This window comes from Anomalospiza imberbis, chromosome 1 (assembly GCF_031753505.1).
Source record: "Anomalospiza imberbis isolate Cuckoo-Finch-1a 21T00152 chromosome 1, ASM3175350v1, whole genome shotgun sequence".
Lineage (NCBI taxonomy): Eukaryota > Metazoa > Chordata > Aves > Passeriformes > Viduidae > Anomalospiza > Anomalospiza imberbis.
The window spans coordinates 19391746-19410602 of record NC_089681.1 but is presented as its reverse complement, the minus strand read 5'-3'; the positions used below and the strand labels follow the sequence as shown (position 1 = coordinate 19410602).

The 18857-nt window shown below is 37.1% G+C and overlaps 1 protein-coding gene across 5 annotated transcripts in view; it reads left to right on the top strand.

Annotated features, from left to right (window-relative positions):
• The window catches only part of ZFPM2 (zinc finger protein, FOG family member 2), a 308184-nt gene that overhangs the window by 182407 nt on the left and 106920 nt on the right, over positions 1–18857 (top strand). For all 5 annotated transcript variants that reach the window (XM_068182964.1, XM_068182969.1, XM_068182965.1 and 2 more), the window contains one exon: positions 13515–13626. In XM_068182964.1, coding sequence (XP_068039065.1) covers positions 13515–13626 — 112 coding nt within the window. The remainder of the gene's footprint in view (positions 1–13514; positions 13627–18857) is intronic.

The window sequence follows — 18857 nt, the reverse complement described above, 5'->3', positions numbered from 1 at the left end:
TGATGCATGGGTGGCTACAGCATTCAAAGGGTTAACAAGATTTTCATTTTAGATAGTTGCCGTAGTAACAATCAGAGAGCTCAGGCTGTATCTTTTCTATTTGTGGGAAATGTTTAGATTTACAGAGTAGCTCAGCTTATTATATATCTGCCTTGATTGCTGGATAAGGTTCGTTGATTAAAAACAGAATAAGATGCATTTTTATAATACTAAGGGAACCCACTGCCCCCTGCCTCTGCCTCCCATCACTCTTTGTCCAGATCTCTCTCAGCTCTCCCAGCACTTGCCCGCTGCCCAAGGTGTGGCTGTAAATCAAGTTTCACTTGAACTTTCAAGGAGCAGGGGCTGGATCCTCCTGAGATGCATGGAGCAGGAGTGCCTGGTCCTGAGCATCCCTTTTTTCCTTCCAGTGGCTGATGCGAACCTAAATCCATGGCACCAACTGCTCTGGGTTTAAGCACTGTTTCTTTTGTTTGATGTTGTAGCTTGTGTTTTCTTGTTCACCATCTACAGCTTAGTAAAAGAAAGTTTGATCAAAGGTCACCTCTGCAGTGGAGGAGTGAAGAGGCAGATTTCCATCATCCAGCTGTTCTCCTCAGAATCAGCCGGAGCTATCAGAGGCTCTGCAGAGGTGACCACCTCCCTTCAATGTGCAAATAGGATCTGACTTGTGAGAATCAGGCAGTTATTCATTTCCTACCCTGAAAAGCTGAGAACGCTTGTGGTGACCACAGCAGACCTGTGCAGAATTTGTAGTAAACCTGAAGCCTGGAGGCTGCCAGAGGAGACCAATGCCCCATGCTGAAGGCAGCTTCACACCTCACCTGAAGGCTGATACCTCTTGGGAGCAGGGAAAAAACCCTGCTCAGCTGGAAGGCCAGTTTCAAGTCTGCCTTGAACAGCTGCTGCCACTTAGTGCCAAGTGATACGAGGTAGTTGTTTGAAACGGATATGGTGGCTGCAGTAGTGTGGCATTTTAATGCCTAATTCTGTGATAAGAAGAGAAATTCTGGTATAAAGCTGTACTAACTTGCAGGGTTTGATAGGCTGGTCTGCTCTGATTCTTCCAATTTCTAAAGCTTTTGCTCTTTGCAAGCTTGATTTACCTCTGGTGCTTTGTGGTGTTAGGTTGCTTTCTTGGCTCCGTAACACACAACTGAGGGTCTTTCTTTCCCTTTTATTGGCTTCATTGGTGTCTTGAAGTGCTAGGAACATTTGGAAGCTGTCTTTTTTTTTTTTTTTCTTTTTTCCTTCTCAGGTATCTGAAAATTCATTTAAAATTTTTAATGGAAGGATAAAGGATTTGATTTTATTGGATTGGATTGGGTGTTCTTTGAAGCAGGGAAGACCTTCAAGGAAAAATTACCTTTTGGAATTAAAAAGTAATTTTTTGTGAAACTGGTCTTAGCCAGCAGTGGAATAGTTTTCTAATCACTTAAATTCAGTCTGCAGTGTGGTGGTACTCAGTTTGACTCTTATTACCACTGTGAGTTTTCATTTCATACAGCAACAACAACAAAATTAACCTGACCCCTGTATAAGACCTATGTGCAAATTTGTTGGTTTTTTTTTTGATTCTTCCTACTTTTGAAAGTCAGCCCACTCCCACTTGAGAACCACTCCTTGGATTTGTGATCTCAGAGTCTTTACAGGTCCCAAGGTGTCTTATTAGAGAACACTGAGCTGCAGCACTGCTGGCCCGAAGTGGCTTCATTGATAAACTGGCAACTGACAAGAGTTTGATACCAACAGTCTTTAGTCTGGGTACATAGATGTACCCAGTTACTGCATTCATCAAATTCACACTGTTTTGTTTCTACACATGGAAGTGAATGAATCCATCAGCTCCCTTTAAGCAATCATCCTTTTATCAACACTGTCATTTAAACCTAGGATACCAGCCTGTGTATATACATCAGTCCCAGAAACGAACTTTGGTTCACAGGGAAATTCTTGCTGCAAAAAATTTCAAAAAATGAAGCTTATTTCTTTCTGAGAAAAAGATCCTTTAAGTAAACTTGTCAAGCTTCCAATTTCTTTGTCTATTGTTACTTATTTCAAGTGATAGTGGGTTTTTTTTTAGTTCTCTAAAATATGTTAGTATGGGAGGGGTTTGGGCTTTGTTCATTTTTATTTTCAAGTTATAAACATAGCACTGGGTCCCTATCTCCCTTTTACCCCTTCTTTTATGTGTAAATGTTTCATAACTATCTGTATTGAAATTTCCAAGTAAAATGCATATTCTTGGAACTGTTTTTTCCTTATTCAAAGTCTTTTACCCTTAACTTCATTGTGTTCTAAACCAGAAGCCTGAAAACAGAATTCCTACACTACTTCTTTGTTTCCAGATGTTAAGATCTATTATGCAATAGTACAGTGCGTAATCATAATTATGCATTCATAATGAAGCTTGTACTGGCTTAACTCAGGAAGAGTGTGAGAAAGCTAATCTCGAAGCTACAGGCTGTTTTCCTGGACTTTAGATTCTCATCTGAGCTGTTTGTTGAGACTTACTGGAACCAGAGCCCTGTACTCACCAGTCCTGCTGCTGGATTCTCCATCTTTATCTCCAGTCCCAGTGAAGGACCTTCACCCATTCTTTTGAAACTCTTTTTTTTTTCATGGAAACTTGTGTAGTTGCAGTTCTTAGTCATGCTGCATATAATCAGTACACTGAAACAATTTAAATGAGAGCTGTGTTACACAACAGTGTCATACAAACTACAAAACCTGAGGATACTTTTAACCTGTCATTGGGAATTTTAGGGAAATTTTAATTTTTGTTCGAGAACAGTTAAATGAAATCCTCATGCTTTTAAGACAGTGGAGAAAAATTGCCTGATTATGTGTAGCATATTCTTCAACTAGAAGAAAGTAACTGCTTGCAAGGTAAAGGTGCTGCTCTGCTCAGTTCCTCTTCTTGGTCCAAGCTTTATGAAATGATAAAGAAAATGTAAGCATTATGAATCTGTAATTCAGATCTATGACAGATCATATTGATGAGAAAACAGAATTTTGGATACTGTTTTCTCTGAAATCCTCATATTAATCTGTTATTAATACCAATATTATTTATTTTAAAATCTATGCAATATTTGATGGTATAGAAAAAGAATTAAAATCCCTAAAATACTGCACAGTCATACCTTGAAATCTATTGAACTGATTTTCTGTTGAAGTCTATTTTAATATTTTGAGGGATTTTTCACTGAAAATATTTGGGAAGGGGTTTTCAATGGAATAAAAAAAAATTACATGAAAACACAAAGCATATCTTATGAAAGTTTAACCAGCTAAAGGAAAATTTACAACATTCCATTTTTGATATACTAGAAAAACAGAAATTATAAGTGAATAGATAATAACCAGATAATTCAATTTATTTGTAAACATTTCTATCAGTGTTACATATACAGTGTGTGTGTAAAGTTAATTGCTGTCCTCATTACTTGTGAACGAGAAAGCATAGAGTAATAATAAGAATCACTAAAGAAACCTTGTTTCATTCTTTTTATACATAAACTGTGAAGTATCATGCATAATGCAACAGTGTACCAACTAGCAACACACTCGCAGAAGACCATTTGAGTTTGTTTTTTCATGGACACAAGAAGCTGATTTTAAAGCCATCCCTAAGAAGATTGTCCTTGATTTTACATTATCCTGGGTGGTTTTTTCAATTTCTTCCATTTACTATCACGCTCACTGGGGAAAAAATATCCTAGTGTCTGCTTAATAGTGATGGAATTTTCTACATGAGGATGTAAGGAGGAATTAGGTTTTACCCCATAATTATATATTAAATAAGTGTTAAAATACAGTTGTAATCAAATCCTTTCATATCCCAAGGCCACACATTTGATACAGTACATTGGAAGGTCAGAATACTTAGCTGAGTATACACCCCTTGAGACTCAACAGATGTACAGATACGCGGCCTAATCCCAAAAATGCATTCATAAGTCTGGAAGATCAGAATTGAGCCTTAATTCTCTAAAGGACTGCCACAATGTTGTGTGGTCCTTTCATCCAAATTAGAATGATTCATTATGCCTAGTCCATTAGCACCATCAGGGATAGGTGTGGGCCATAAAATCTGCATTAGGATTTCTAAATATGTCAAGGATAATCTTAAAAGGAGATAAACTGGGATGCTTTAACCGAACTAAAAATAATTAATCAAAGTCATACATACAGGCTTCTGGTTGTTGAATCATGCATTAAACTTCTACCTTAAATGATTATTCTATCTTAACAAATATAAAACTTGGGCAGAGGATTGAATGTTGGATTTATGCTCTTACTTTAAAGTACCACGTTTCCTCTTAGTAAAGAGATATATATAAATAGCTAATAAAAGGATGCATAAAAATATTTTAAAATCCTCAAGAAACACATAGATTCTATTCTATTCCCCAATTCTATTTCAAATTAGAGGTGAATTTATATATAATATTTTGTGTGCATTCAGTGTGTGCACCAGTGAAGTTCAAATATTGTGTAATGCATCACAAAGAGAATTACGCTGCAATGCCTACACCATTGAATACAATGCCTTTGTACTGAATATGTATTTCATAAAGACCTCACAATATTCATTGGAAATGTAATCCTAATAGAGCTGCCCTCATTTATACAGTTAAAATATGGGACCAGCATATAAAAAGAACTTTTTATTTTCTCTTTCTTTAGGGAGAAAGAAAAAAAGGTTGAAATTAAAAAAAGTTATATTTTACTACTGGTAAAGCATGACTTATTCACCATTCATGACAAAAACATTCACTTTCCTAAAGTAAAATACACAACCTGAGCTTCAGTTCCAAGCAAAGTAATAAAAAAATATAATAAGCAGCATCTATAACTGGCTACTCTGTAGTTCTGTGTTAGGGATAATTTATAGAAGGCTTTATGCTTTTTTTTTTTTTTCTGTGTGTGTGTATTTTTAATGGATTCGTAAAATCATGGAATGGTTTGGGTTGGAATGGGCCTTAAAGATCATCCAGTTCCAAGCCCCCTGTCTGGGGCAGGGACACCTTCCTCTAGACCAGGCTGCTCAGTGCCCCCTCCAGCCTGGCTGGAACACTTCCAGATGTAGGGAATCTTACTGTTTGAGCAACCTGTGCCTGTGCCTTGCCATTCTCATTCCGTGCCTTCTCATTCCTTGTAGCTAATCTAAGCCTACCCTCCTTCAGTTTAAAGCCAAACCACCTTGTCCTATCATTACCCCTTTTTCTACTCCTTAGATAAAAATAAACATATGACACATGAAATTTGGACTTCTCTAAAAGGTGATTTAAATCATCCATTCCAGGATTAAAAAAAAAGTATAACAAAAAAAAAACAATACAAAATTTCTCTGAACTAGAAATTATTCAGTACCACACTAAACTAAGCTGGATATACAGCAATCATTTTGGATGGCTTTGGTGTAAATAGCTAGACCATGGGACTTGGCAGAATTAATCCATATGCAATATAAATTACTTCATGTCTTCTGGAAAAACCTCTGTAAACTGTCTCCTTGATCATCTGAAATAACTATTGTCACATTAACTGCCCCAAGCCTAAATGATACGTGTGCAAAGTGAGAGACCAATTGCCAGGAGCTTACCAGAGGCTGATGGTTTATCCCACAGCTTGGTCCATCAGCCTATCCAGACTAAATTCGATGTTTGGAGAATTGCAGCTGAGCCATACTGAGCAGGGTGTTCATATGTCTTATGTGAGAAATGTTTGGAAAAAGTGAAATAAGTTACATTCAAGCAAGTGCATTCAGAAAGTGTTTATATCACAAATATCAACATGACTTCATTAGTAGAAAGAGAGATTAAATTCTTAGAGTACACAGTAATTTACAACAGTGAGGTTAACCCAGTAGGAAAAATGCACTGATAATTCAGTGTGAAAGTGTGCAAGCAGCTCTGCACTATATCTTGTCTAAAGATAAGTTATATAGTGTGTGATTTCATCGGTATAGGTGCATGTCATCTCTGAAATAGTATTATCCAAAGTATTCAACTTTACAGTAAAGCAGGAAGGTTCAACACCCATGGTAGATACCTGAACACTAAAACACACTGACAGTGCTCATGCTACCCACAGGTATCAACGCACAACAGAGATGATTCACTCAGAGTTGTCAATTTTCAGAATATCCTCCGCACATTTATGCTAATCACAGCACAAAATACAATTTCCTGCTTCTGCTTATTGCGTGAACACACATTACGTATATACACTGCTTTCCCAAAGAACAAAATGAACAGGAAGAAGAATAAAAGGAAAAATAAAATGAAAAAGTGAAGTCAGGAGAGTGTTGGCAAAATACAGTGCTATCCATTCCATGCTCTTTGAGAAAGGAAGTTAGCTATACATAGTCAGGTCTTTATAAAATGGGGAAAAAGAAGAGGAAGGAAAGGGCAGGGGAGCAGCAAGCCAGGTGAATACTTTAGAGGAAGGAAGGAAGGAGTGCAGTAGAAAGCCCATCAAGACAGAATGATGTGGGCAGTGGGCGATCACTGAGTGTTCAGAGATTCATTTTCCAGCTTTTCCATTCCTGTTCCAATCAGTTTGTTGTCACCTCCTCCAGGACCACAGAAGCAATCACCAGGACTCAGCTAGGTCCAGGTATTCCATAATATGGATTTATTTGAAAGTGTTTAGTACTGGGGAAGAGTTTGAAGATGGGTTCCAAGGGTATCCTGAATTAAAAAGAACAAATTGAAGTTGCTTTTGACAGTATTACTTTGTACCTAAATTACAATGACATTTGATTTATGTTTATTTTACAGATTTGAAAAAAAATACACTCTAGTGAGGTAAAATGAATTGAACCCAATGTTTATCATACATTTAATTTTCATTAGGCAATCACATTTGATAGTAATGAAAGTTTTGAAATCATATTAAAATCCTGACATGTGTTGGAAAATATTAACATAGCTAGGGTGTGGGGGTTTGTTGTTTGAATAATTTCTTTGGTCTGCTTTAGGTTTGTGGATTAAATGTACATAGTGATATGTAGTGAAATGTATGTTCAGTCTTGTCACTTGACAAGTGATGATCCCTTGGGGTAAACAGCAGGGTTTCTCAGTTGCAGGGAATCCCAGCTGTCTTTTGGGATTCCATCTGTGTGCACATTTCCTCCCCCCCCCCCTTTTTTTTTTTTTTTGTGTGTTTGAAACATTTAAAGACTTTGGTTTGAGCACAGCCTCTTCAACTGTTACCAATATTTTTCTTCTGCTATCACCAAAAAAGATAGTGGGAAGTAGATACTTCTTTTCTTCATCACTAGTTTCATGGCCTGTCACATGTAACAATTTGTGCGATCTACAGATTCCTGAACATTCCTCTGAAATCCTGAGTCCCATAAAGTTGTAAAGTAGTAACTGAAACAGTTATTCCATGCTGTCTGAAGATTTAGGTGAAATTAATTGCATACATTATGTTGGTATTAGGTTTTCAAGTCGGTGGGTTTGGGTTTTTTATTTTTTTCAACCACAAGGACTAAGGACTGTAAAATTTCTTTTGCATTTAGTTCAAGTTTCAAGATCTCCCCTGCAGACATAGTGGGGGCTGTTAAATCTCAAATGCTGGTGCAATTTTAAGATTCCAGAGTGGGTGTTTCTAGCTGGAGACTGTCACATCATTGCTTTAATTAGTGATGTTGTCATCTGCATGGAACCACAGCACTGAAAAACTCCTGACATCTCCAGTGTTGTGTTAGTGGAGAGGAGTTGCCTCCTGTCTAGCAAAGAAAGCTGTGGCACTGTGAAATGCTGCCACAGGCCTTGACTGTCAGGTGTTCCAGAAAAGCCCTTGAAATAAATATTCTTCCAAGAATGAATCCTCCTTGGAAAAAGATAAGAGTTTTCAGGGAAGCTACAGGAAGTGAAAGACAGTCCAGCTGATTGCATACAAATGAACAACAAGATGCAGATCTCTGTCTGTCTGTTGGGCTGTTTGGATGGGATTGTCTTACAGCTTCGTGAATTTGTAATCAGTCATAACGTAAAGAAATGCATTTAGTCAGTGTGAGAGGTGATAAAATGGAGCTACCACTCTTCTTATTATTCAGAAGCATCTTAAAACAAATATTAATTAATCCGGGGTAGTCTGAGACCTTTGCAGGTATCTGTTATTGCGCTGTCCAGAATGACCCTTAGGAGCCTTTCCCAACTGAATTGATTTGATGAGCTTACAAAGTTTGCTGAATTGAGTATAATGATCATCAAAGGTGAACTCAACCTCTCAAGAGGGGATGTTCTGCAGTTTCAGCATGTCAACCCTGTGATGATCCAATTGAATTTAAATTGAATTTCAAAGAAGAAACCTCTGTCAGTGTATTAACTGGTGTTTTGCTAGCCCAGACTCATATCTGAAGGCACCTGAGATATGTTTACAGCTCTCCTCCCAGTACACTCTTGGTTTTAATTGACTATATAAACTAACTCTTCCAGGGGACATTGCATGGGAACTTTCTCCAAGGTCATGAAGATATTCTGGTAATATTCTGTGTCTTTCATGGGAACTCAGGCTCTTTGGGAGATTTAGGAAGAAAATCAGTTTACAGGAACCAAAATACAGTAAGAAACAAAGCCTTTGAGTATCAATACATCTGTTTAAATGATGTTGAACACTTCTTAGGACACCATGCCTGGGACAGGATGGTCATGTCACAGTGATTTACTGAACATGAGCTCAGTAGCACAGCTTCTGAAGAAATAGCTAGCACTGATTGGGCATCTGACATCAGAATTTCATAAATTTCAAACAACTGGATCACGCTGTATTTTTCTTCAGCATAGGGGTTTCCTCAAACTTCTGCCAGGCCACACGCATCATATGTTAGAAATCTTTGCAGGGAAGAGCGCATCTAATGTTACTTGTCAGCACTGATTCCATTTAGCAAGAGTGCAAAACTATTTTCGGCCTGCAGTGATGGCTATTTTTATCTCCATTAACCTATTGACTGAATATAAACATTTATTGAGGGTTACCTCCCTTATTTGTCCAGTTGCTTCAAAGGTTAGTGAAAAGTGGATGCCTGTCTGACCTCTTTTATCCTCATTAGCTAATTCTAATTGTTCCCTGAGAGATCACAGTTTTGACCCTGCTTGTCCTTGTCAAATTTGTCTAGTTATGGCATGAAAACATTAGCAGAAATTGCATTTTCAGGGAAACATCGCTCAAGTGTAGAATGTAGAGTTACCTAGTGTAGAGCAGTGAACAATACTATGGGTCTGTAATGTGCCCTCATTTGAAAAACGTCAGGTAATTACTATATGGTCCCATCTTACAGACACCTGTATTAGCAGATCCTTGTGGTTATACTTGGGCAGCAGGGAGAATATTTTGTAAGCTTTTGCATAATGTGTAGCAGTTCTTTTGGAGGGAGAAATAAAATTATGTTTGGTTTTTGAAGTCTTATTTGTAAACAGCTGCAATACTGTTGCTTCTGTATCAAGAAAGCTATTTTCTTGTGTGTAACAATGTATATTTCTTAAGCTAGAGATATTCCTGCTAGCATTTTAAAAAAACCCAAACAAAAGAGTGTAAAGTAGGTAACACCTACCATCACTATTTTGGGAATGACCAACTAAATTTTGCAGTATAACAAATATGCCTTTTGAGTTACAGGATGATTTTCCTAGAACTCTCTGAGAGTCAGAGCATGAACATACTTTAATTCAAGTAGGATGATGTCCCAAAGGTAAAAGAGCTGTCATGAAGAGCATGTTGCCCTGCCAAGACTTTCTGCGGTGTCAAGCCAAGAAAGCCCTTTTTCATGTTCCTTGGTGGTTCTCAGCTGTGGTTGTACTGTTGAGACAAAGGACCTGGCAGGTCTCAATTAGGTATCTCAAACAGACAGGTCCTGGGCTTCAGAGGTTGTAACCAGTGCCTTAAATTCCACAGGCACTTAGTGCAAATTAAAAAGCACTGGTGTAATGCGCTCAAAGCACGATATCCTGCTTTAGAAGCGGGTTGCCGCATTCTGCACCCGCTTCAGCTTTCAAATGGATTTAAAATGTAGCCTCAGGTGTAGCGCATTGCAGTAGTCTAATCTTGAGGTGATAAAGGCATGACTGATTTAACCATAGCTTCTTGTTATCTTGGACTGGGGTCTTTTCATTTTAACCATTTTAAGGAACCATTCCTTAAAATGGTTAAAATGAAAAAGACCCCAGAACAGAAGCAGGCTTGCTTCTGTTCTTGCTATGTAATAAAGCACAACAAGCGCAAGCTTCTCTCAGTGGTGAACACCTATGAATGTGTAAACCTCACAGGATGCCAGACCCCAAGTGCTGCTGCCATGGTCCTGACCTGCCTTTCAGCTCACACAATATTCCAGTAAGGTGCATCAAAGGGAAGCCACTGCTGGTATCCCTCAGTGGAGCTGCCAAGCTTTACAAGCAGCCGGGGTCTTGTGAAGTTTTGCTTTCATATTAAAATAAGTTTATTTACATATCTGTGCAGCTATGGGAGAATGGGAAATTCTTTTGAGGTGTCCACCAGTTCTTCTGGGCTAGCAGAGCTGTGAGATGAAACACCCTGTTCCTCCTCCAGCCTATCTCTAGTGTTTAGAGACCACTTACAGCTGCAGAGCTGATTACAAGTTCAGCTGCCAAGCTGACCTGGAAGCTAATTTAGTGATAACCATGGAGTTCTTTAAGTTCCAAAAAAGCCCTGTAAATGGGAAATGGCAAAGCAGACACACATGCTGACTGCTGGTGCTCAGTCTACCTGCTGCCACCGCTGCTTCACCTCAGAAGGGATGAAGCCTGGGCCCCTCTCCTTGTCTGGAGAAAACTGGGGCAGTGGCTTGGGACTAAGCCTACCACTTACTAAAGGAGAAATTAATCTCCATGTGAAAGTCAAACGGTATCTCTGTATCTCATTCTTCCTCAGCAGTATGTGGTTAAGTATAATCCTTTCCCAGGACATATTATTTGTCCTGTCTATGTAGATAAACTATTGCCCAGCACAAGAAGATCCTGATATTATTTGAGGCGTTTTGATACCACCTTAATGCAGATAATACCCTTAGAGATGGAAGAAACACAATGAAATGTCAGACATCTGGAAAGAAGTAAACCAGAAATAGGAATTAGATCTTGTGAAAATTAAATACATGATCCCTTCTGCACTTAAAAGATAGAATTTTGGTTTGTTCTGTTTTTTAATTTGGCCTCCAACTTCGAAAAAAAAAAAACGAACCTTTTTTGAATGTCTTAATAATTTGTGGTGTACTTGGAAAAGTCTCCTAGCTGGATAATATTTCACTGTCTTTTGAATGTAGTTGGGATTACCGGAGACTGAAAGCACATATAAGCACAAAAACATGTTAAAGGCTTGACTGAAATGGCACTTGGAGAAATGCAGCAAGTATTGGAGTGTGTCCTGATCCTCCTCTTCATGATTGCTATGCAGCCATAGTTGCCAACATTCTTGCTTCAGCTTGTATTCAATTTGGGTATGATTCTCAGCTATGTGAGGAAAGCCACTCTAAATTGTTTCCGTGGCAGCCTTAGTACTATTTTGGTGTAAACTGCAGTAAAGTTCAGACTTTTCTATGATAGAAGATAGAGATGATACTTTGATTACCTTTCATCTTATCTGTTACATCTCTGTCTCAGTTCTTGCCTTGTTTATGTCATTATTTTCCATGTAGCCCATATGTATATGCTTTACACTGATTTCATAACTGATAATATCAGGCTTCTTGATAATTTACATAGAAAGTTAGCCGAATTTTTAAAAAATAAAATAGTTTTGTTTACTGGTCAATTATTAATTAGAATTTAAATTAAGAATACAAGTGCATGCAGTTGGGTTGACTCTTGTAATACTTCATATAAGCAAAACTTACTTTCTGCAACTGCCCACAGAGAAAGCAGTATTAGGAGTTGTGACGTTGCACATCTCTTGTTTCAGTATTTTTACACTAGATAGGTGTAGTATTTCTGCTGGATGTTACATTCCTTTTTCCTAATTTCATTCATAATTTCTATTTGTTTTTTCCCAATACATAGGGAAGATGAATAATGTCATGGAGTGCATATAGAAGTGTGACTTATGCACAAACATTTGTATGAAAAATGTAAAATCTAAAATGAAAATTAAGAAGTCTAAGAAGTCGTGTACTTTATAAAACAGTATTACAGTCTAAACAGATAAAAACCCCACAAAAATATGAAGAACTGTGACATTTAATCTTTTTCTATCATTGTTATTAAAATATTAATATAATTATAATAATTATATATTATTTAATATTATTGATTTAATTTTATATAATAAAATATTTTAAGCAATATCTTATTTTCAATAAATATTTTCAGTTATCTTTTGTGATTGTAATATGTTCTGCTGTAACTGTTTTTATTCTTCACTACATTTCTAGAATACTTATCAATAATAAATGTTGGCAAAGCATCTGGAATGTCCATGAAAATATCATTTTCAGTATCTTATTTTTTTTTAATCTTGGTCAGTAATACAGAATATTATGATAAAAAATAGGTTGAAACAACTAGAGAATTATTGGTGGAGTATAAAAGTTCATGAATTCTCTAACAAAATGTTGGAATGTCTTGGACAGAATTATATCCCAAAAAAAAAAAAAAATTAAAAGATGCATTGTGACTGTTTTATTTTGTACTCTTTGCTGTGGTTTTATTCTTGATGCAGAGGAAAATAACTGTCTATGAGAGAAGTCTTAAGTGCCACATACTGACAAACTCAGGATTACCCACAGAATTTTTGCCATTTGATTAGTAAAAGGAGTTAATTGTTAATAAATTTCAGTCCTCTGCCTCAAATAAAAAAATTCTCTAAGTATAGAATGTGAAATACAGACAGGAGATGGTAAATTATCTGCATGCCTTGCGGGTGTGATGATGTCATGCTTTACTTTTAAGTCTTTGACTGTATTAATACAACTTGTTTTATATTCTTTCTGCAGTGAATCATTAGCATTATTACTATTTCAGACATAGTAAAATCACACATCAAAACATAGCAAAGGGGTAAAAAATTCCATTATCCATTCAGAACAATTTCCTATGATAATATAAATGTTACCCAGGACAGATCTTTGAAATGGATACCAATTCTTTAAATTCTTTCCTGTCTGTTTCAGGAAATAGTGAGATCCTGTTGATAATGAGGTACAATGTATCTAAAGTTCACTTCTAAACACTTGGTTCTTTGCTGTGAAAGTCATCTGCATTCCCTTTATAATTCTCAGCCACCAGAGATCTGTGTAATCTTGGAGATCTGATACAATATCATTCAGAAAAATCCTTGATAATAATTTCACCATTCAATCAATGAAAGAACTAAAGCTTCCTGCTTGTGTCTTCTTTAAAAAAATCTTGAAGCAGGGGAATAAGACTTCAGCTTATGGGTTTTGAGATTTTGTTGTTTGTAAATAAAATTATTATTACCATTATTATTCAAATTCTTAATCAAGGCGAACAAATGGCATCTGTTTGTTATCATCCTTCCTACAGAAGACAAAGGCTTCAGTCCCTATGGTACTGACTGCTGGCCCCAAGTGGCTGCTGGATGTGACTTGGCAAGGAGTAGAAGACAACAAAAACAACTGCATTGTGTACAGCAAAGGTAAACACAAACTGATTTTTTTCTTTACTTTCTTGTGTAAGCTACTGAGATAAATATGTACCTGTTGCATACTAGGAAAATTAATACTAAGTCTCCCCTTAATGTCAGGTTTTGTTCTCATTTTTTTCCATGTTCTGGTTTCACCTTTTTTTTTTTTTTAGTGATATAAAAACCCACATGGTACCTGTAGTTTATTAAATTATTTATAAACACTGAAGGACATCAGCTGGCATAAAATGTACTATCCATTTCTTTCTGAGAGTCAGTGCTCTGGGAAACATCAGGGAAACCCATATGCTTTGAATAGGTGAATTCTTTTTGACATTTTTGTTTGGGCGTACTGGATATCATTTCTCTATTTTACATTACATTGTGGACTACTAACTGAAATCCAGTTTCATATGAAGAATGAGAATTTGATTGGACTATGAAAAGACTTTATGTCAGAATGCTAGCATAAGATAAATGGAAATGGATTTCAGGGTTGTCACCTGTGACATTCCAGTCTGTGTGGCGGCATGATGTGATGATGCTGCACTGGAGTGTATTGGTGAGTGACACAAGTATCACTTGTGTCTTATGTGAATTTTCAGATTTGTTCAAGTCAGTACAAGTTCTTAAAAGGCTGCCCTCCAAAGATGCTTTATGTAACCCACCACATCTAACAGCTCCTTTGGTTCAAGGTGCACAGGTTTTTGTCTTGCATATCAAAACAACACAAAGAGCCTTGGGTTCAGTCCATAGCACCATGGACTATGCACCACTCTAGTGCAGTCACTGTGAAAGCTTTCTAAATGCAGCTACAGAATCATTACAATATGTTTAAAAAAAAAGGGAAACAAAACACCACTTGAATACATTGAATAAAAATAACTTAGTGTAGCTGTGTTTGGCATTTACCCTACAGATCAGGTTGCAAAACTATGACTTTCCTTCCTTGTATTTCAATCTCAGCACTTTGTGAATACTTTAGAACATGCACTGTTCTTGTTTAATTTCTTTTTGGTTTTATTTCTAACCAAACAGACCTACTGAGATCAAAGATTTGTTTGCTGAGGCAACCTAGTGACCATTTCAGCATACAATCATCCAGGCAAATAAGCACCCATATCAATATATTAACATACAAAAACACTAATCATAACATCAAAGACTCCTAAAAACTTACTAGAAACAATTACAACTTGTTCCTATAATCATTGCAATTTATACACTTATAAGAGGATTGCCTTTAAACTGCCACAAGCCTTTGAAAGTTGAAACACTGAAAACAGGGAATTTGCATGTTAAAAATGAGTCGCACACCAGGGTCTTATAAATTCTTTCTATTATAATTACAGAATGTCAACACATTCATTCTACAACCTGAAACACCTGCAGTACTACTACAGAGCTGGGCTCAGATCTAAAAAGGGTTGAGCTGCCCTCCCTTCACAGCTTGCTGATTGCAGCCCAAGTGGAAGAGGCAGCAAAGTATGAAACACACTGAAGCTTTTTGCATGAATCCAGAGCTGCATTCATGATGCATAATATTCATAATATTGAATACACACAGGCAAACTTTTCTGCAAAAACTTCTTAATGTAATGGGAACCTATTTTCCCTCTAAAACATAGCTCCTGCAAATTCCCATAGGATGATGTCTTATCAAGTATTATATTCTTTCTGTAGTTATAATACTTAGCACATATTTACCAGTTGGACATTTCATCTTCAAGATATTTTAGAAGCATTAGCTAATTCATTATACAGTTTTGGTCCTGTCTGATTTATTCTATTGAAATACAACTTTTTTTTTCAAACAGTAAAGAACTTGCTTCAGATTAATTCAATCTGATTAACCCAAAATATTTGGATTTTCATTCAAAGGTGATGGATTTTGTTTCACTGATCATGCTGGTTATTTTAGTACTTGGTTAACAAGGTGTGGTGAGCCAGTTGAACAGTACGCAAGGTGAATTCTATCATCTCTACCACTGATGCATATTATAACAAAAGTTGAGGATAAATTTGAGGATAAATACATGTTAAAAACCTGCTGCTTCACTAAACTAATGCAGGAAGTTGTAGATATGCTTTGCTTTCACTGTGTTCTGTTCCTCTCTTTGTGCTCTGAGATGGCTGCTCTGTCGGTCATTACGCATCTACCCTTGCCTTGAGCTCTGTTAGGATTTTTGTGCTAGAAAGATTAATTGGCTTGGATCACAAAACAATGTCAAATAGAAGATGGTAAAATAAATAAATAGAATAATGTTTCTCCCTTCAATTTGTATCTCATCATTCCAGATTACATTTCTTTGATTTGTGTTAGCTTTCTGTCTCCTATAGTGCCATTACTTCTAATGAAACAGTGTCAGCTGGCATGTAGCTGTAATTCGATGTTATGTTGTAGCTGCATGTGTATAATTTTGTTAGTTTGCTTAGCAATACGTTGTTATTTCTAAAAGCAATTAGCTGAACAAATGTGTGGAATTGTCCATGTAGCAGATTTGGTCACCTGGGAGCTTTTTTCCATACTAAACTCAAGATGAGATGAGTGGAGTAAATTGGCACATTTCTAAGACGAAGATAAGTTTAGAATTGGCTAACAGTACATAGTACTGGTTGATCAGTTGCTGACTCAGAAGCATATGCCATATTTCCTTTTAGTTCATTATAGAGATATCTTTGAGAGCAGAATTTTCCCCAGATCCTTCAGGAGAACATAGGAATGTCAGTCTGATTTCCAATTCAGTAGAGGCTGTGAGCACTGTAGTCACCCACATTTTGCACACTGGATAATCGCAGGGACAGGAGTCTAGAGTGTAAGTTCTATTGAAAGAGAATTTGAGCTGGCTGACTAAGTCCCTATTTGCCTTCAGTGCTCTCCTTTTCTGCATAAAATACTTCATATTTTCCCTATGCAAACAAACAAAGCATATGTGTGCATATTTATTTATTTATTTATTTATTATTTATTATGCACACATATAGGATTATATTTCTAAGATATTAAATTGCAATAACAAGTCATCTTCTATTCAAATCTTTAGATAAAGAAACCAGTTATTTATAATCATGCATTTGAGTACATTCAAAGTGAATATCTATGAAATAAATATTCAGTACTTGAAATAAGTGCTATTCTAATTACTCAGTTTAGTCTAGGGTCACTACCTAGATTTTTTTATAACTACATTTCCCCAGTACTAGAACAAGTTAGAAAAGAAAAAACAGTTCATTAGGGATAGTTAATTATTATCCCATTTTACAAATTCTGATACAAGCTGGCTATTTATAGCAAATTCCATTCCATTTTCTTAAAGGAAACTTTTACTACTGTAATTACATTCAAAAGTAATGCTGGTTTTTTTTTTTTAATATTTATCGTAAAATTCTCTCTTGTTTCAAAAATGGACTTTCAGAAAGTCTATTCGATAATTTGAGATATGTCCTAGAAACTGAGATTTAAGAGACAGATTTTATTAATTAAAGCTTATTTAGAAATACATGTTCTTTAAAAGAAAAAAAGCTTCTGCATAATTCAAGCAAGTTGCAGTGGTAGGAAGTATTAATGCATGAACTGTATAATCATTGCTACATTGTGTACTTTAGAAACATTTTTGCCTAACAGAGTTGTGCACCAGACCTGGAAAATCTCTAAGACCATGGTTAAGAGTCTTCCCACAAGCTAGGAGGGGGCTGGGATATTTATTTACTGCAAATCTTTCACTGGAACAGCAAGGATTTTAAAAAATAAATTATGACTGACCAGAATAGAAACAGTGTAAAAACCACAGTTGCACACACTAAAAGCCGTGCTCATGAACAGACATTTTTCTAGATATTATTTAAACCATTTATGTGAAAGGTATGGATACCGTATGTTTAGTGTCATTGTTAAAACAGGGTGTCTGTACAAATATTTAGCTGTGAGAATTATAAAATCATAAGGCGATTAAGTTAGCTAGTTGTGAAATTCCAATATTGCTTTTTAAATGACTTCAGGATATAGGAGGTGCTAAGGTTATTATCTGTTATCAGGAATACAGCGGAATTGTACGACTGGATAATAACTAAACAACTGACACAATGTAAAATTACATTATCAGTGTGTTAAAACAAAATTGCGCCCTAAAGGAGTCTACATGCCAGCTCAGAGCTGCAGTGTAATTATGCTTAACTCTGATAATTAAAATACAACGGAGATCAACAGAATCATTTTCATTAAGAAAATTATTAATGATGGTGGTATAACAGTAATTGATTGCAGAGCACCACAGGATAACTCTGTGCAGGAAAGCCAACATGTGTAACGTGTGTCTGGGCCGGTCGGGTTGCGTTGCATCCCACTGAGCATGCTGCTGGCCAGGTGGCAGCCGGGGGGCACGTCTCCTGCTGCAAATCCTAATTTAGGAAACGATTGCTTTGCAGGCTGCACCTTGGAGGGACGGGGATGGGTGCTGGTGCACGGGATGATGGGATGGGGTTGGTACGGCTGCCAAAAGAGAGGTGGCTGCAGGCAGTGACTCGCACATTTTTTTTTTAAGCTAGCCATCATCTCAGTTTGTGTGAGGCAGTGTTTGGTTTTGCATTTCCATTAGTGATTTACTGATGTTATTTCCTCCTCTGCCTGGCCTCACCGAGTAGTTTATGCCCTTCGTTATTTCTGAGAGGATGTGGGAGGAGGAAAGCCCTTCCTTGCCCCAGCGCGGTTGCACAGGCACTGCGTGACATCTCCGTAAGTGATTCCACAGGGTGCTCCCGTTAATTGTGCTGGTGGTGCGGACACAGGATATCGAGTGCCATAAAAAGCCTCCATCTCTCTGTAAGTGAAATCACAGTCGGTGCCCACTGAGCAACTATAACAAGGTCCTTGCTAGGGAGGATGTTGCCTAAGGGTGAGATCCAAGAATTGTCATTTTCTTTGGTGAACAAAAAAATGGGGAGCGGGGGGAGGGAATTTCGGGGGAGTGCTGCTCCACACAGCTAAGGAATAGGTCCTTGCTCAAACAGATGTGGCTTTTGAAAGCTGCCCAAAAAAGTTTATTCTCCAGTCACAATAGAGAAGAAGCCTTCTAGGGTGGATTTACAGAATGATACTAGTTAAAATGACAGCTACCCACATTGAAATTGTGTCATGTAGTTAATTTATTAATAGAAGCTTGAGGAAAGGCAGCACAGAGGAGAGGGCAGGGCAGAAGTCGGGGCTGGAGGCAGAGGCTGTACTCGACCCTTCTGGGGCTTCCACT